Source organism: Camelus dromedarius, chromosome 7, assembly GCF_036321535.1.
Source record: "Camelus dromedarius isolate mCamDro1 chromosome 7, mCamDro1.pat, whole genome shotgun sequence".
Classification (NCBI taxonomy): Eukaryota; Metazoa; Chordata; class Mammalia; order Artiodactyla; family Camelidae; genus Camelus; species Camelus dromedarius.
This window is the reverse complement of record NC_087442.1, coordinates 7,271,673-7,290,911: the sequence shown is the minus strand read 5'-3', so window position 1 is coordinate 7,290,911 and position 19,239 is coordinate 7,271,673. Positions and strand designations below refer to the sequence as shown.

The following is a 19,239-nucleotide window of genomic DNA, read 5'->3' as shown; positions in this document are numbered from 1 at the left end:
TCATGGTATGACCCACATCTTATGGAGATAACTGACCTAAAGAAATTTAGAATCTAGTTGCATAATAAAATAATTATGGGATGAAACAAAACCAGATGTCATGGGGCTTTTAATCCAGTATCCTTTGGCCTCCTGAAAGATAATTGCCTGCCCCATCCCAAACATTCTCAAATCCTCCATCTCCATTAACATAGGTCTCTTCTCTACTCCTTAGAAAATCAAAATCTACGTAGAGCCTTTTTGCAAACAGTATCTGTCACAAAACTGCCTCCAGCAGAGAGATTTCTAACCAGCTCAGTTTACAACACTGCCTTCCAAAGAGACTAGACATATTTTCTAGAAGAACTAATCAGTTAAATAGTGAGGGTAATAACAAAACCATAGCAATTGTTTATATTGTTTACCACACTGTTTTCAATCAGCTATAGAAATAATGTCGGAAATATTCATGTCAATTTCTTCCTTGTACAAATACTAAAAAATCTGCATAAGCATAATGTATCTCTTTGGATCCAGTGTTAAAAAAAAAAAAAAAGAAGAAGAAGAAGTGAGAGAGCCAGACTTTGGAGAGAATGTGTTCAGGCATTCCAAATGTTTAAAGACAGTACATACATCCTCTATATTTGACTGTTTGTTTTGGGGGAAGTAAGAATTATTTATCTATTAATTATATGCTTCCCAAAGATTTCTCGTTTGCAACTATGATTCCCCATTGTAACTTAAGACAATTGTGTAGCATTTAAAAAGCACAGGCAAGCACCTGTGCCTAAGACCTGACTATGCCACAAATGTGCTCTGTGACCTTGGACCCACTTAATGTCACTGAATTTCCAGTTTTTAGTTCCTTCCTCTACAAAATAAAGGGATTACATAAGAAAATCTATCATTCTTTCTAGATCTAAACTTTTACCATTCTATTTCAGTGGTTTGAATTTTCCAATAACCCAGAATTAAACAGATGAAAATTTTAGAATTAACCCCCCCAAAACAGCAAAAAGAGCACACATGTAATATGATAATTTCATGTCATCATAAATTTAACATATTATTAGCTTAATGTTTGAAACAAAAATTAGAAGACCTTCAGTGTTATTAGTGGAAGTGGAAATAACATTCTGTATCTGAGACTGCATGAGCAATATGCATGGCAAGAGGTTTAATTACACTACTTCTCTCCTAATATGGATTTTATTTGAAGTTTTCTGCTATCTACAGCTCCTTTAAATATTAGTGGTGATGGCATTCCCTCCTGGAGATTATATATACATGAATACTTTATTCTTATAGGGAGATTTGAGTTCCTTTCTAGACTGCTGACTTAAAAAAAAAAATTAGGACATGTCTACATGGTACACAAATTGCTCAACTCAAGCGTAAAGCAATGGATTTGTTACCGAAGTTTGAGCAGACTTTAATTCTTTTTGCTTTGCTGTTTCATTTTAAAATTTATTAGGTCCTCTGGCTTGACAGATTCAGTTCTAGTTTTCAAAGTCTTTGACCAAATGTCTACCTATCTTAGGAAAGCTTTGTTCTGTGTTCCCAAATCACAGGAGTCTTCATTTAACAAATTATGTAGTAATGGAATCTCTTTCTTGATTCAATTCTTCAATGGTTACTGTTTTTATTATTTTGGGGGAGGGGAGGGGCAAACCTTAATGAATCTCCTAGTTACAAGATCAGCTTTAAATAGACATCTTTAAAAAGTTAGTGATACTTAGCTTGTGTGTGTGTGTGTGTGTGTGTGTGTGTGCGTGTGTGTAGCTTAAGTGAAAACATTGCCATAGTGATTATCTAGAAAACAAGAATCTATTAATTATCCATTTCTGCCTTGGGAGAATATCATTTCTTTAAGTGAATACACAAATTCACTTGGGAGAATATCTTTTCTTTAAGTCAATAATGTAGATCATTAGAAGCCATTTGTGTCTCTCCCTAATTTTTAGAATACTGGTTTAACACATATGCTACTTTTTAAACCTGATTACACCGAAATAGGACATTTTAAATATTCTTCATTAGTGAATGTTTGGGAGATCAGAATGCAGTGATGCTTACGTGAGAGGATGTTTTCAGTTTGATTTCCAGGTTGTAAGAAGTGGTCAACCAGTTATGAAAGACATTGCCTTTCAAATAGTATGTTTTGTGTGAAAATTTTTCTAATTTGTTCCACTTACATCAGTTTTTTTAAAAAATTAATCATTGCTTGTATGCCTTTAGAAGCATAGCTGTTAAACAATTTGACTGTTGTTTTCATGGTAAATATATTAATAATATCACTTTTTTAAAAATATTTAGTCATCCTAATCTAATAACAATATGATTTTATAGCATCCTTTAGAGTTTCTCATGCTATTACTTTCTTTAATAAAAAAAAATCTGTATATTTATGGGGCTTCATTCTTGTATTAACTATTATTTTATCATTCTTTTGGCATTTTTCATATATTGATTAACTTGTCAACATACTGTCTTTGCTTGACTAGTGGGTTTCCCTAAGTTTCGACTTGCTATTCAAATAATTGTATAATACATAAAGGCTTCGCTAGTTTTCCAAATTAGAGGGCTTATGTTTGACGTGGGTTTTCTTCATCTATAAATGAAATAGCATTCTGGTAGATATGGAAGTTATGTAAAGCCTTTGGTAAGCCAATTTGACTCTGTATAATGGTATTATGTTTATATCATAGATTTGAGAGAAATGGAACAGATAATCCAAAAGTTCTTTCAAATGAGACTTCTCTGTATTTATGTCAGAAATATTCTATTCACATACAAGAGCACCTACGTCTGTCTTTATGTATGTGTATTATGCATATGTATTTCTTCTCCGTTTCTACTTGTATGAGAGTGCCAAGAAGAAAGAATTGACCAATATGAAATAATTCCAAGAAAGCTTATATACAAATGGTTAATTTCATGGGATTTAGGGAACTTCGAGGGATAACATAGGAACAGCCCAGGACTGGCAGCAACAGAGCTGCTACAGAGTGATACCTGCTCTAGGCAGGAGGAGGAGAAGAGGAAGAGATCAGAGAACTCAGAAGTACAGTGTAACACAGGGCAAACTTGAGAAGGGGATGTGACCTTCAGTCTAAGGACTTGCCCAGACTGAGGCAGCCTCACCAGGAGAGAACCAGGATAATAAATACTCTGACCTAATGCTTCTTCCTCCCTCCAAACTCCTGCCCTGGACTCCTATTGGTTAAACCCAATGAGACGTCAGAGGGTTTAGGGTTTCTCAATGTTATTTGCCTCATGGGGCTGAGAACAGGGTGGAGAAAGGTTAAGAATGATTCTTGGAGTGACAACAAGCTGTATGGAGATATAAGCAGTATGTCACACTGTGTAGGTTTAAAGTGCTCAACATGTTGATTTTATATATACATCCTGTGGAATGATTAATACACTGAGGTAAATTAACCCATTCATCACCTCACATAGTTACTAGCTACTATTTTTTTTTTTTTTGATGTGGAGAAAATGTTTAAGATCTGTACTCTTAGAATCTTTCAAGTATAAAATACAGTACTGTTAACTATAGTTACCACTAGATCCCCAGAACTTAGTCATCTTATGACTGGAAATGTGTATTTTTGACCACATCCATCTACCAACTACAACCCCCACACACCTGCCCTTGGCCACCACCAGTCCGCTCTCTGTTCCTGTGAGTTCACTGTCTTTAGATTCCACGTGTATGTGCGGTCACGCAGAATTTGTCTTCCTCTGACTTATTGCAAAGGGAAGATTCCCGACCTTCGTTTGTCATCATATTCACTTCACTATTCACACCCCATCTACAGCAATTGTCATTTACAACAAATGGAGGCATCTTATAAACACTGGCCTATACGTCTTGCCTTCTCCCGGCAATATATCTTGGAGACTGTGCCTTATCAGCACACAGAAGTCTGCCCTGTCCTTTTAACTGCTCCCAGAGCCTTCATTATACATATTGCCTTAATTTATTAGTAAGTTCCTAGCCAGTGAATTCTTTTTTCCAGTTTTTGGCTGATATAAATAATGTTGCAATAGACATTTTAAAAATGACTTTGAGAAAGTGTTCTAGTATTTTTGTAGGATGAATTCCTAGAAAAAAGTTAACTGGACTAAAATGTTGAATTAATAGACTTCATCAAACAACCTGCTAAACAGTTTAAACTATGATCAGGAGTACGTACGTAAGATGGCCTTTCCTGTTAAGTAGCAGGGAGATGATCAATGAAATCTCATTGAAATTTGATTTGTGCTTCTTTGATTTTGAATGACGTTGAACACTTTTCTTTATGTTTAAAACTCGTGTGTTTTTGTCCGTGTGAACTGCCCTATTCATGAGTGCCCTTTGCTCATGTTCTAACTGAATGATTTCTTACTGATTCATAAGGATTCTTTGTAACGTAAATAAATTGGCTCTTTGTGTGCCATGTTAAAATTTTTCCCAATGTGTTGCTAGTCTTCAAACTTGGTTGTGTTTGACCGTATAAGATAATACATGTAAGTGACCTGGGATTACGACTTGTATAAGACCTGGGATTTTGTGTAACATTGTCCTTCCTTTAATGATAACATCAGCGACAGCTCATGTTTACTGGGTGCTTACTGTTTGCAAATACTGAGCTAAGCTTCAGTCCAAAAACCACCCTGTAAGATAGTAACTGACATCTTCCTTGGAAAGGAAAAGAAACTGAGGCTTGGTGATTGTAAGGAACAGGCTCAAATACTGCAGCATTTTACTTATGAACGGGAACCCCCAAACAAGGTTTTAATCAAAGTATTAGCAAATATTTCTATAAATAAGTCAGAAAGCTGGAAAAAGTTTCAAGCTTAAAATGCTGGTAAAACTTTGACTTTCTGTCTCTGCTTAGTTCCCACCTAGACTTTGTCCTATTTCAGGGCATGGTACTCCCAAGAAGGAGGGGGACTGCACCCTTCTTTTTCAGATGAATAGCTAGTTTCCTTGCACTATTTATTAAGTAATCCATTTTGCCCACTGATTTAACATGCCCCTGTTAACATATTTGATTTATATATGTCTTCGTATTTGTTTCTGGATTCTCAATTGTGTTCCATTGGTCTGTCTTTCTCTTAATGCACCAGTATGAATGTACATTTACAGTAGACCTACCCAGTGTTTTGTTATCCCCTAGGAATCATCTTACCCTGGTGTGCACCAGTTTCAGAATGTTGCTGGCTCTTGTGTATGTTTCCCACATACATCACAATTTACAGTGACTTTTACAACTTCTCAGTAGCAATCTTTCTGCTAATATTCTCCCACCAAAATGTGGGCACCTGGAGCATCTCCCCCTCTCCCTCCGTCTCACATCTTCTTCCCTCTTCCCTGCGTTGCCCCCTCCACCCCGTGCCCTCCTTCTCCCCTACGCTACACCTCACACTGAGCCTTTCCCAGTCTGCCCCTACAGTCAGTGAGTAAAGACCCAGCAGCGAAAGAAACCAGCCGTGGGGATGAGAAACATGTGATTCCAGCTTGATCCACAGAAGGTGGATCTCTGTGCCTGTTCCTGTGCTGCGGAGAGCTCCCCTTTCTGACACAGTATTTCTTGTATCTCCTTTTCATCCTTCCCCCCCTCCACCACTAATGGAGATGGAACTGAGATAAAATTTAATGATTTTTTTGGAGGATTACAGCTTACAGCCATTCTAAATTTAGCTCATTTGGTAATTTTTTTTAAATTATGAGTTTAAGTTTAAAAACTACTGTCGTAAAAGTTTTGATGGCGTTTGAAATGTACCTACCTTTAGTTATGTAAGAAAAGTTATCGCCTCCAACTGAAAATGTCACTGTTTGTCACTGGTTCCTAAACACAGAATATCTGAGGCATTTTTAATTGATTTACTTCCAAGTAATCAATTAATAATATGGTCTTTTTAAACCTTGTGTTTCTTTGTGGTCTTACTCTACTTCAGACTTTTGTGATCCTCTACTTAGGGCAACAGCTGTTTAGTTATCTTCCTGCCTTTGGCTTCCCCTCTCCAGTCTATCCTGCGTATTCCTACTAGTTAATACCTTAAACTGTCTATTATCAAGTAAGTTTACTTTTTAAGTGTCTCCAGTGTTTCTCATTGTTAGGAAAAAAAATGTCCTAAATCCTAGAGTGACTTAAAATCATCCTACCAGGGGTCGAAAATAATGCCGTTCCACCATGCATTGCTCTGATGGTCTGGCTTTGTTTTCCTGTGGATAAAGGTCAGAATTCCTTGAGGAGTGGATGGACTGCATCTCATCACACAATCTCGCAGAAATATTGGTTCTTGTGATTAAACTTCTTGATAAGAAAGCTTAATTAGACAGCACAGATTATTATACATAAAGGACACTCAATAAATACATGTTGAATGAGTAAACAAGGCTATCTTCTCCAGGAAAATCCCTAACTTAATAATCAACATGTTCCTATGTTCATAAACTTAGTATCTGTTGCTTTGGCTGTTTTCAGTTGCAAGTAATATAAGATAATACAGAAAATACATAACAACTTAACAGTAACCATAAAACGTATTATGATATAATAAGAAGGCTAGATGTAAGTCAACCTCAAGGTAGATTAACTGAACTGATTAGTTAGGGTATACTTGTTATTGCAACAAAGATCAAAATAGCATAAATCTCTTTCTCTTTCATAGAGACATTTGGGTCGGTGGCCCAGGGCTGGTATGTTATCCAGAACCCAGACTCCTTACAATTTTCCTGTGCCACCCTTTTGTGTCCTGAGATGCCTGCTCCTGGTCTCACCGTCACAGGTTCAGTACAGTTCAAGAGGCGATCAGGAGGACAAAAAAAGCAAGAATAGTGCATGTCCCCTAAATTTAAAAGAGCCCAGAAAGTGGTATCTTCAGCTGGGTGGCTCCATGTCAAGGCATAAATTCTACTGCTACAGAAGAAGGGAATCATAAATTTGGGGGAACAATGTACAACATGTAATGACTTCATGGAGAAGCCTGTTTCTTCACTTTTGTCCCCTGGAAATTGGGATAATCTCCCTTGCAAAGGCGCACAGCCACAGGAAGGAGAGAAGGCTGCTGAGCAATGTCAGGGTGAAGATGGGAAGGAAGGAAGAAAGGGGAACGGGCTGCTGGTCAGACATCCATGACTCTCCATTATAATCCTCACTCCCAAAAGCGAGCTTTCAGCTCTAGCCAAACTCCACGGTTCATTAGCCCATAAGCACGTTTGCACTCACTCCTCCTCGTGCAGGTGCCGCCTTCCCTCTGTGTGGAAGGGTGCTCCTCCTCCTGCCAGGCTAAGCTCAGTCTGTACTTCTTCTAAAGATGGAGTTTTCCATAAAACCTCAGTGGTCTCATACAGTAGTGGTATATTAACTTAAAACTGTACCAATATTTTTAATATTAGGCATACAGAGAGGCCTAACTCGCTAATCACATTTTGAAAAATAAATATAACTTCTTAAGGACAAAACGTCCTTTATTCTTTGTTTCTCCAGAGTTTGTTTTAGAAGTGTCTTGACTGGAGCAGGTAACTGATTATAAAAAAATATACTGTTAGTTGTTTTGGTTAAATAAAGTAGCATCTGGAGACAGGTGAGGGACTTTGCAAGACCCTGTTCTCCTATGAGCCTATGATTTCTTAAAAGATGTTTTACTCATAAAATTATGAGGAATGCATTGTAAAATTATAACTCAAAGTAAATTAACAAAATGAAGTAAACTCAGGTTTATTATAGTAGGAATGATTTTTAAGGTATTTATATTGTAAAACTGAAATTAATGATTCATATGGTTAGTGTAAAAATGTACAATTGTTAGATAGAAATGGATCAAAGATACTTGATTACCTTTAATGGAAATTTGGGGCATGATATAGGAGTATAGTAAATGTATTGACATTTAAATATTTCCATAAATAAATGGTTGTTGAAAAAAGCGCCACCAATATAACATTAGCTTTACTGGTTATGCAACTGTAAGGTTAAGTTATGTAGCAGTGAAATACTAAATTAGTTGCTGAAATTATGATTACTTCTCTATATAACCAGTTTGACCAGAAGAAATATACGGCAGTGATATATACTCCATTGAGAGTATGCCTTCAAATAAAATTAAAATCTAATTAGGGTGAGAATAAAAGTGCTGAAATATTGTTGAGATCAGTATTGAAGTTAATGTGGACGAGAACTCTGCCGTGACAGTGCAACAGCTCAGACAGCCAAGAGTATGAAAAACAGCGTTTAAGAAGCCAAACTTTCCAAATGTACTTCTTGTCTTGAAAAGCAAAAATAAAATTAGGAGGTGAGATGAGGGGAGAAAATCATAAATTCGGGAGCTCATTTATGCCGGGATTGTAATTTATAAATCACTTAAAATAATTTTCCAATAGTTCAGAAAATACCTGATTAGTAACCTGAAGTTCTCCTTTCTGAGGCTTAGAACAAGGCGAATTTAATGTCCAGGTATAAAATTTGTACTAATCGAAGAGCAAATGAAGTCTCCTGGTGTTGGCATCTGTACACGGACTAAGCAGGTGGGACGTGTCAGCTGACTCTGCGCTTGAGAACAGGGAACTTGATTTTACGGTGAAATGAAACTGCCTTTATAGTCAGTGGTCACTTTCGATGAATTATATGAGGTCTACAGTCAGGTTCTGAAATGATTAAACAAACCTACTAAATGAGATTAGGAGATTATTACCTTGTTACTATGAATGCATTCACACAGAAAGTGGTAGGAGAGCCTATGGAAAACGTACGGCCTCAGGAGAAGTGGCAGCATAACATGTGCCTTTTCCACATGCCATCTCCGCTCTGTGCCCTCTCCTCCTGGGCTGCTTCTTCCCTTCGTGTCCTCGCTCTTTGAGGTCCCACTGCAGAGAACTGGAAGTCCCTGGAGCCCCATAATTCAAACCGTGGGTCTCTGACCAGCTTACAAGAACATCACCAAGGAGCATCTGACTCCACTCAGACCTAAGGAATCAGAATCTTCATCTTAACAAGATTTTCAAATGATTCCTGTGGACATAATGTTTTGAGAAACACGGCTTTTGCATACAAGTAGCGTAGGATCTTAGTAAGAGCAAGCTTTTCTGATAAACACTCCACTGTCAATTGTTATTTGGTGTTGTATGAGCATATTTCTGAAGTCATGGTGCGGACAACTGTGGTTTTTAATATTCGGCTCTACAGAACTCAGTGTAGTTTTAAGTGTAACACAAATATCCAATTTGAATTTTACTTAAAGTTAGCTACTTTAACTTTTAAATACTGCAAAGAAAAAAATTAAAATGCCTTCATAGTACCTTAAAGCCTACCAATGCATTTAGTTATGCTGTCAGATTAAAATTTTTTGGATTTGAAATAAAATTTCTTCCACCTTCCCTGTTTAATTAAGGAGTATCCAGAGACTACAAAGTGAGCTGCTACAAACACATCTGATACCATTTGAGGTTTCTTATATCTGTGAATAACAATTTTCTCAACGATTTGCGTTAAAATCATGAATAGAAATAAAAGAGATGCTCTGGGTGAAATAAAACTGCACCCATCATCCATAACTCCAGATAGAATTGTTGTATCCATCAAAACAGCCACTCAACTCACAGTGATCGATTTTATATTAAGAAAGTGCCATATGTTTGAACTTCCAAAATACAGCTTCCTGGTCCTAACGCATTTTAGAGCATTGCCACAGCTGAAAGGCTGGTTCTGGCTGAGTCTTTGATGCCAGGGCTACCCCAGGACACAGTTAATTGGATGCCTCACTTCTTCTGTAGACCTGTGATCACAGCAGACTGACACATGCCAAATTTCCCCCTCATCTTCCTGATTCTGGGCAAGCAGTTCTCAAGTAGTGGCAGCAAAGTCATTTTGATTCATTTTTGATGCGAATCAGACTTTCAAGCTAGGACATGCTATGAAACAAATTATATGTATTTCCTGTGACCTTCTAAAATAATTGGTTTACTGGAGCAAGAGTCTGTATTTAAGACTAAAATCGTACATAAGAATGATCTATATTTCTCACAATAAAAGTGATATTTCCTCTGAAATTACTTCAGTTCCTTAGTGTAACTTTCTAACGTTGCATTCATCCATTCCTTCAATCTGTCAGTAGGTATTTACTGGGTGCCTGCACACCTTGTCAACGCTAAGAATTGTAAGATCAAAATCCCTTACTGCAGAGTCTCACAGTTTAGAGGAGGCAGATGCTCAAACAAATAATTACTAAGCTATGTAATAATAGTAGATTAGGCATATGTAAGTGGTTCCATAGGAGTACAAGAGAAGAAATAAATAGTTAGGAAGGGAGAAGCTAGGTTAATTCATATTTTGTTTTGCCTGGTAACGGGTCCTAACATTTTTTAATATAGTGAAAAATATTATAGTTTGATAGTATCCAGTCTTGCATTTAGGGCATTAATCCATTTTAAGTTTAGTTTTTTTGTATATGGTATAAAAAATTGTCTAATTTCATTCTTTTACAGGTAGCTGTCCAGTTTTCCCAGAACCACTTACTGAAGAGACTGTCTTTTCTCCATTGTTTATATTCTTGCCCCCTTTGTCATAGATTAATTGACCATAAATTCCTAGGTGTTATTTCTGGACTTTCTGTCCTGTTTCATTGATCTATGTCTGTTTTTGTGCCAGTGCCATACTATTTTGGTTACTATAGCTTTGTAGTATAGTCTGAAGCCAGGAAACATGATTCCCCCAGCTCCACTCTTCTCTTAAGACTATTTTGGCCATTTGGGATTTTTTGTGTTTCCATACAAATTTTAACATTTTTGTTTCAATTCTGTGAAAAATGCCTTTGGTGATTTGATAGGGATTACATTGAATCTATAGATTGCCTTGGGTAGTATGGCCATTTTAACAATAGTGATTTTTCCAATCCAAGAACATGGTGTATATTTCCTTCTGTTTGTATTGTCTTCAGTCTCTTTCATCAGTGTCTTACAGTTTTCAGGGTACAAGTCTTTTGCCTCCTTAAGTAGATTTACTCCTAGGTATTTTATTCTTTTTGATGCAGTGGTAAATAGGATTATTTCCTTAATGTCTTTTAATGTCAGTTTAAAAGTATAAATTATAAGAAACATATGAAAAATAAAATATTGAAATTCTATTTAAATAAAAGATCACTTTTAAAGAAATTCTTAATACGGACTTTTGGAAGTATTCAGTTAATCTCACTTGAATATTATATGCTTCTTGTGTGTATGTAAGTACACAGCAATCTTTTTATTGTTTAGATGTGTAGTTTCTGCTTTGTGCATTATTTAGAGTACATTTAGATTCCAACCTGGTTTTCCTTTGAGACTCAGTGCACTTCTGCACTACTTCCGCCTGAATTAATTGATATAATAAGCTGATGTAAATTACTTTCACTATTAGGCTGAGCTAGTATTAACCAACAACAATTTAGAAGATATATGTGCCACACAAAGGCATATATGTACTGAATTCCCAAATTAAGTATCAAGTATACTTTTTAGTTTTATGTAATGTTGGAGTGTCTGTATCATTGCTTCCTCCCATGGTCTGGAGAATCAGGACTGCTGGACATAAACACCTGCTGGTGAGGCTCATGCCTGGGCACCTGGAGAGGGAAGTGTCTATGAAAATAGACTGATCATGGTTCTGCTCCTTCTCACTGGTTTCTTGCTTGCTCTGCTGGGAACAATTTCCAACATTTTAATTATAAAAATGCAACCCCTCTTTTAAGGCCTAAGTAAAATTCTCTAAACTTTATTAAGCCCTTTATTCATATTCCGCTCTACTCTAGTATCCAAATTTCTGTGCCATTTCATATCTCTTAGATGACTCATCAAATTCTGCATGGTATTGTATTTTGCATGAATCTTATCCCCCACCTTCACCTCCACATAAGTTTAGGTCTTTAGAGAAGAAATATCTTTGTAGCCTTGATAACACCAAGTCCAAATTCATATGGAATGTGTGTGCCTATTCAACGTAGAGTGAATATTCCATCTCTCCCCATGATGGTCCAACAGCATGCTCTTGCTTATGTTGTATTTCCCCCCCAGTAATGCTCTTCCTCTCCCTTTCTGCAATTCTTTCCATTCACTGAGGTTTGACCTGCAAGCCTTTTATTGTGCACCAGGTCTGCACATGATCCCTCACATGAAACTCCATTGTGCGTTGTTTGTCCCGACAGTATGTCACTTTTCATTTCTACCTTATGTTATGGTTTTCATGTATACAATGTTTTACTTTCCTAGGCTTAAGCTCTTGAAAGGCAGTGAATATAATTGTATTCATCTTCTGTTTCCCACATGGCTCAATACATGTTTGTTGCATGACTAAAGGTTTGTAGAGCTGTAGAGGAAGAGCATTCCTACATAAGAATCGAAGTTCGATGGGTTATGCCTTGCTACAGTCATTTTAGGCTGATGGTAAATCAAGAACATGGGAGGAGAATACTACATCTGAGGCCAGTCTAAATCTGTTCTGCAGCAGGAAGGCACCAGGGCTTTATGATTAAGGGTGTTCCTCCAAAGGAGGTTCTTTGTATCAGTCCATTATCTGTGACCTGCTATTATGGGTTCTGCCATTTTAATCTGGGTGGATTTCTCTGCTTTAGAGAGTTTCCTATTAACATCTAGAAATCTTTTTGTTAATACTAATACATAACAAGGAAATAATTTGTGCTGCTGAAGTAAGAGTTTTCCAGAACAAACACCAACTTCACTATTGCTAGCATACAACCAAACTACAAAAATGTGCCCTGCAAGCTATGGCTCAGACATTCATGGCTCCTGCTTATTGGCCCTCTATTCCTTGCCTATTAATTATCTACTTTATGAACATCATCTCTTAATCTCAAAACTACTTATCCGATAGGTATAATTACTCCATTTTTCAAATGAGAAAACTCAGGGTCAGAAAGGTTAAATGACATCATCACAGTTGGCTATCAAGTAAGTAGAGAGACAGAGATTCGAACACAAAACCTACATCTTTCCCCCTATATTATACTTGCTGTCTCTTTACACAGGTGTCTTTCGTTAGCCAGCTGGGCATAACAGGATGGGTAAGGAAGACTTAGAAATATTTTTATGAGGTTAGTATATTCTTGTTGTTACCATGGCATTATTTCAAAAACTCAAATTGCTATATATAAAAAAAATACAACTCTCAGCATTACGCCTTTCTGACTTGGTACTATTGGCCTTGATAAAGCATGCTACAGGAAACAAAATGGCTAATGTTCTGTCTCTCACCGGGAGAAAATTTAGCTAGTGTCTTTGTTTTTGTGCAGAAGGAAAATAAAATGAATCTGTGATAGGCAAATGGATCTCTCAACTGTTTGTTAGTTTATACTGTTTACTCAAAATGGGACACACCAAGCCTGTGATAAATCATCTTTTGTGCGCTTGGCACCTTCCATCATGAATCATATTAATCTGCTTAAACTAACAAGGATTAATTGCTTTGGTAAGGCAACCTGGCATTGAAATGATATATTGCCTAGACAGCTTGGAATTTGGCCACTCATAAATCTCATTTGTTTGTTGGTTTATTTCTGTTTGTCTCTTTCTCTGACAGATGTGTGCCCAATCACTGTGAGCATGGTGGGAAGTGCTCGCAAACGTGGGACAGCTTCAAATGCACTTGTGATGAGACGGGATACAGTGGGGCCACCTGCCACAACTGTGAGTGCCAATTTATCTCACTTTAAACTTGTGACTGCATGAGAATCCCGCGTCTTCACAGCTATGCTTTAAAGCTCAGCAACCTGAATAATCCACATAGTAAAATCACTTGATAGAGAAGACCCAGATTTCATGGTTGCTTTTCTAGAATGGAGTTCTAGTTGTCAAAATATATTCTCTCAAGAATAATGACTCAGAAAGAAGGACCAGCGTTCCCAATGTTCCATAAACATGTAGTTGAGATTGGACTACTGATCTTGGATGTGCCTCTGTGTGTCTAAGCCACGTCTGTCTGGATAGAATTGTTTGGAAAATTATGTGAGTGTGATGTCTCTGACAGGATCCTCATTTATCAGTTTATCAGAGGCAGACAGAGTGTAATTTGAACATTTAGTTTCTGGGAAATAGTTGTCTCTTTCACAACTATTTGGCCACATTTTTTTAGATCAGAAAAATGAGCTAGAAAGAATAAAGTCCATTGAAGTTGTATATGTAAAATAAAAGCAGAAGAAGGCAGATTTTTTAAAATATTAAGAAATAAAAAGCATGTAAAAATGACTTTTAAAACATAGATGTGCCTTCTTTAAATAGCTTTACCCTGAAAAGTTAAAGAAAAATTAAATTTTTGTAATTCGAAGAATATTATTAAAGTAAATATTAACTCTATAATTGTAGTGTTAATTTCCCAATAATGTGTACTATTTGCAAGGCACTTTGGAAGACAGATTTGCCATAGAACATATCGTTGAAAGAGGAAGACCATCTGTTTTGTGTGTGTGTGTGTGTGTGTGTGTGTGTGTGTGTGTGTGTGTGTCTTTAGGGAAGAAGGAAGGGAAAGAGAGGTTCAGTCTTACTCAGTCTTCTCTCCATGTGCTGAAATCTGAAAAGCTAGTATCGAAACCCTCTAATTATACAGACTGCTTTCTCTTCATTTCCCTTTTAGAAAATAATGACAAGCAAAGTATTACCAAGTGGAGCTCTGGGGACAGTAAATACAATACCATTCTCTGGGCCTTTCTGTATCGTTCTCTGTAGTCATGTGCTGGAAGACACTGTTCAGCATATATTGTAAGGCCTCAACTCAGAAAAAATATTTGTAGTTAATTTTATTTCACTTATTAATTTGTTTAGGAAAATCTTTTTTAAAAGAGACAAAAAGAACACCCAGAAAAATTAACGTTAATAAGAAGACACACAACAGAGTAAAACCAGATAGACACTTGGTAGATCCCCCATCTGTAAAGTATTTATATATAGGTATATAAAACGTATTTCAAGGAATAAAGAACACAAATGATTGATAATGAAATTAGTTAGAATAAAGGAGTTATAACTAAAATTGTACCTTTTCAGTCATATCAAAATAGTAACTTTCAGTGTATGGCACTGATTAAATGATATGTGATGCTTGAATTAGGTAACTCTGATGAAACTGAGTACCATCACTCCACCAGTGGAACTTATATAATGTGTAATAAATACTGGCTTTAACTACAAGGGATCTTGTTTCTGAGGATGGAAATTCTGACTAAAGACAAAGAGTAAGAAACTGGCGGTGGTCACAAGGGTCTCTTACCTCAGTGATCACTTTGATGTTTCATGTCATAGCAAATAATTCTTAAAGCTGCTTCCTTCATCGAACTACACAGCAAAATAAAAAGACGTTTAAAAATATAATTTAAAAAAATTTTAAATATATGCTAGTGGTTGAATAGTTAAGGATTTTTTGAGATTAAGAAAGTGCAAGTGTTAGGGACGTCCTCAGTGTGTTTGTACTTCGCTCCCACGGCAACCTCTAAGTGTGAGAGAGGGGAATTGTCGCCTCCCTGCTGCTTATTCTGCTCCTTCCGTGTGCAATTTTTCTGCCTGTGAAAGTAGAATCGTTCATTTTAACAATAAAAGCCTGATCTCTTGTTGCCTTCTCTAAAGAAGGCCAAACTCTTGAAAACCAAGTGTGAGCATAAATAGAAGTTAGAAGGCCATGATGCATAATTCAAAGAAGGAATGATTGGACATGATTCTGCTGTGAAAAATATGTCTTGTAGGATATTATTGAAGGAAGTATGCTACCTAATAAGCTGAAGGACTTGATGTATCTCTTAGTTACTCCCATGAATTAGGTAAAAATTGGGAGGGTCTGGCCCAGCACATAATAATGTGAAAATATTTAATATACGCCATTCAGCTTGATACAGAATGAACAACTTGGCGTTCTTACATAGTCGGTGACTGCTCTGGCTTTCGACGCTGGCTGGGAGGTCCCCACGCTAGGTGTGCCTGCAGGAAGACACTTCACTTCTCTCGGGTGCCTTCATTCCTGTACTCACTAAATGGCTCCGTTCTCTTACAGTTCTGAAAGCCAATGAGCTGTGACTTCCAGCTGCTTATTCTACATTCTGTGGTTTTGAACTTTGTTAATATTATTAAATTATTGTTAAATTATTAAATTATTATTTAATTGATTATTATATTTAATTTATTTGTTAATTTAATTTAATTCATTATTTTAATTTATTCATTATTCCCTGTGAAAGACCAAGCATCCCTTTGAGGAGGAGTTGTAGTTGTTTTGAAAGAGTGCTAGCTTAAAAAGGTAAAGAACAGCCAACTAAAGCCCAAAGTTTAGCTTCAGGTATTACACTTAGGCTACTATTAACACATTTGCTACCCTGGTCCAGGCTTGGTCAGGATGGGAAAGCTGTTTCTCGAGGGGCCTGTGATCGTCCAGGCTGGGTCGTGGTCCAAGGTGGAATCTAGGAGCCCTCCCTTGAAAGGTCACACTGCCTGGGTTTGAACTTGGATCTCCCACCTGATTACTTGTAACTGTGGCCACTAAAACTGTTTGAGCTTCAGCTTTCTCCTGTGTGGAATGAGATTAGTAACAGCACAACCTCATAAAGGAGTTGTGAGATTAAATGAGATGATTTGTGGGGAACGCTGAGGACGGCTTTAGCAGCTGGTACTAATACATTCTTGCCATTCCATCCATTTCAGAACAATCACCCCTTTGCTCTAAATTTCTATACTACTAATTGTCCTCGTCACCCAATTTGCCACTTAATTTCACACTGTCATTCATTGTGATCATTTCCATGGCAGATTTGGGCTTGAAGCAAATGATTGGTTTCCATGGTTTTCTTTTTTTTTTTTTTTTCCCATAAGAATTGAAGAATATTAAAATTGATTTGAATAGGTCCTAGACCTGTATCTGTTTATTTGTTGCTTTTACATGAGGGGAATTTGTTTTGAAATAAATTGTATACAGGGATCAGAGGATTCATTTACAAACCACTCCCCTGAGGAGTCAGGGTGTCATCCTCTGGGAGAGGAAATCCCACAGGAAGAGTCAGAGATCACAGGGAAGGGAGAGCCAGGTTTTGTTGTCCAAAAACTAGAGCGGCTAGTTTGTGACAAAATGCAGGAACACTAAACGGTTGCAGTTTCATGACCTTTATGTTTTTCCTATCAGACACTCCATTCTCAGTCAGCTTCTAAGAGCCAACTAGCAGCAAATCAGAACACAAAGTCAAGACCCAGGGAGCAGAATGATCATGTTAAATCATTTATTTGCTTTGTTATGTTGACTTATCCCTACTTCACTCTCCCAGAAGTATGAGAATTTGTCTTTCTTGTGAGCAAAACTTCATGTTTATAGCTACAGTCTTTTTCTCTTAGTGGTGCTAGACATACCCTTTTCAGTAGGTCTCCAAGCTTACTTGCCCATGTGTCAGATGCTCTTTAGGATCTAATTATCGTCTCATTTTTTTTCACATGCATAGGGTACACTTCATATTTATGGCTCTTATTTACATGAATTAATTCAAAAATCTATCCCTTATCTCAGGGCTTAGCAGATTTTTTTTTTTTTCTCATGCGGCTGGAGTCTTTGTTTGACCTCAGTCATTCTTACATACATTATCAGTGCCCTATATGGAACTGCCCAAAAAATCTCCAGAGTATCGTCAATAATATGAAAGCTTTTGTCTATTTTCAAAAGTGCAAGAGGATATTTGACAAATACAAGCAATGTTCTGGGGTGGAACTTCATAAGATTAGTAAATGCCAGATGTTCATTCTGGGAGAAGATATTTTTCCAGGGATCTTTTTCTCTATTTTTTTTCTTTTTCAAATGGAGGTACTGGGAATTGAACCAAGGACCTCATGCAAGCTCAGCATGCACCCCACCAACTGAGCTACACCTCCGCCCTCCAGATATCTTTTTATTACAGGGGAGACTTTCACCTTGCCCAGCTGCATAGACATGACTTTCCAGAGGTAGTGGGAGGAAATAAACTAGACGACCTGTGCAGATCTCTTCCAATTTTACAATTATGTGATTTCTGAATTCTGAAGTATTAGGAAGAAACAGGTGCTGATGTTGCCACAGAAATGCAAAAGTAAATATTTTTACTAGCCAGTTTTAAAGGAAAATTTAAAAGGAAACTATTCTGCATGCTGTAGTCTGAAGCCATGATTCTGGGTCTGTAAGTTTGTAAACCATAAATTACATTGCACCTTATTACTGCACACATGAGAAGTGCACTGGATTTTAATAGCTTGTACCATGTTATTTATAATCCATTATACCCATCAGTAACTTAATTCAAAAAATAATTGTTAAAAAGAAATTGATCTTACCTGCTGAAAGCCACACTAACCTAGGACATAGACATCTAGATTTATGGGCATAAGGAATTTTGGTTCCTCCATCCATTTGGAACTCCCACAAACTTAGACACCAATGAAGACTACTTGGAATTTGAGCATTGCGATTAAAAAAAAAAAAAAAAGACAGTCATTGGGTGGAGTCATGGCCTTACTGAGTTGGAATCATGGCCTTACTGAGTTGGAATCCATCCTTCAGCTATAAATGCAACTGGCTTACAAAGTCCTGCGTGGTGTGGCCAGGTCCTTAACCTGGTTTTCAGCCATGCTTTTCCTCCCTGTCTCCTCTCTAGTCCCATTGGAGTCAAAATTTCTGTGCCCTCACACTGTTCCCTGTCCTCTGCCATGGCTGCCATCACAGGACTTTTGCACATCCTCCCTCTCTGCTTTGCTTGGTATGTAACTAGTCATCCTTCAGATCTCAGCTCAGTAGTCACCTCCTTAGAGAAGCTTTCCATGAACTGGTAATTAGGTCAAATCCTCTTATTTCAAGACATATCTCTTCCTCTTCGCACTACTGATGGTTGTGCTTTTGCATGTATTATTTGTGAGTCTGTAGTAATGTCTGTCTTCTTCACTGGATGGTAATATCTGAGAGGAGACAGTGCCAGGTTCTGTTCACCATCTTATCCCCAGAGCCCACCCAGCATATAACAGGCGCTCAGGGAGCACGCACTGAATCAGAGCGAAGTAAAGGCAGAGAACATGAAGAGCATCAAGAGCTTTCTAAAACTCAGTGTCCTTAATCCAGATTCATGAAAGTTGTAAAGCTATGAAGAGAGAGTAAAGCTAAAGTGGAAAAAAATAGAAAAAATGAGGGTAGAGAATAAAAGCTGGGTGATGAAAAGTGGAGAGGGCAGTGACAGTCGTAACAGCAGAAAGAGTCAGATGTATAACATTATGAGAATTATATGGGCGGATTCAGCGTA

At 37.2% G+C, this 19,239-nt stretch overlaps 1 protein-coding gene across 3 annotated transcripts in view; it reads left to right on the top strand.

The window, feature by feature from the left end:
• CNTNAP2 (contactin associated protein 2) overlaps positions 1-19,239 on the top strand; it is a 1,833,097-nt gene that overhangs the window by 1,103,377 nt on the left and 710,481 nt on the right. For all 3 annotated transcript variants that reach the window (XM_064487267.1, XM_064487269.1, XM_064487268.1), the window contains one exon: positions 13,539-13,645. In XM_064487267.1, the coding sequence (XP_064343337.1) occupies positions 13,539-13,645 (107 nt within the window). The remainder of the gene's footprint in view (positions 1-13,538; positions 13,646-19,239) is intronic.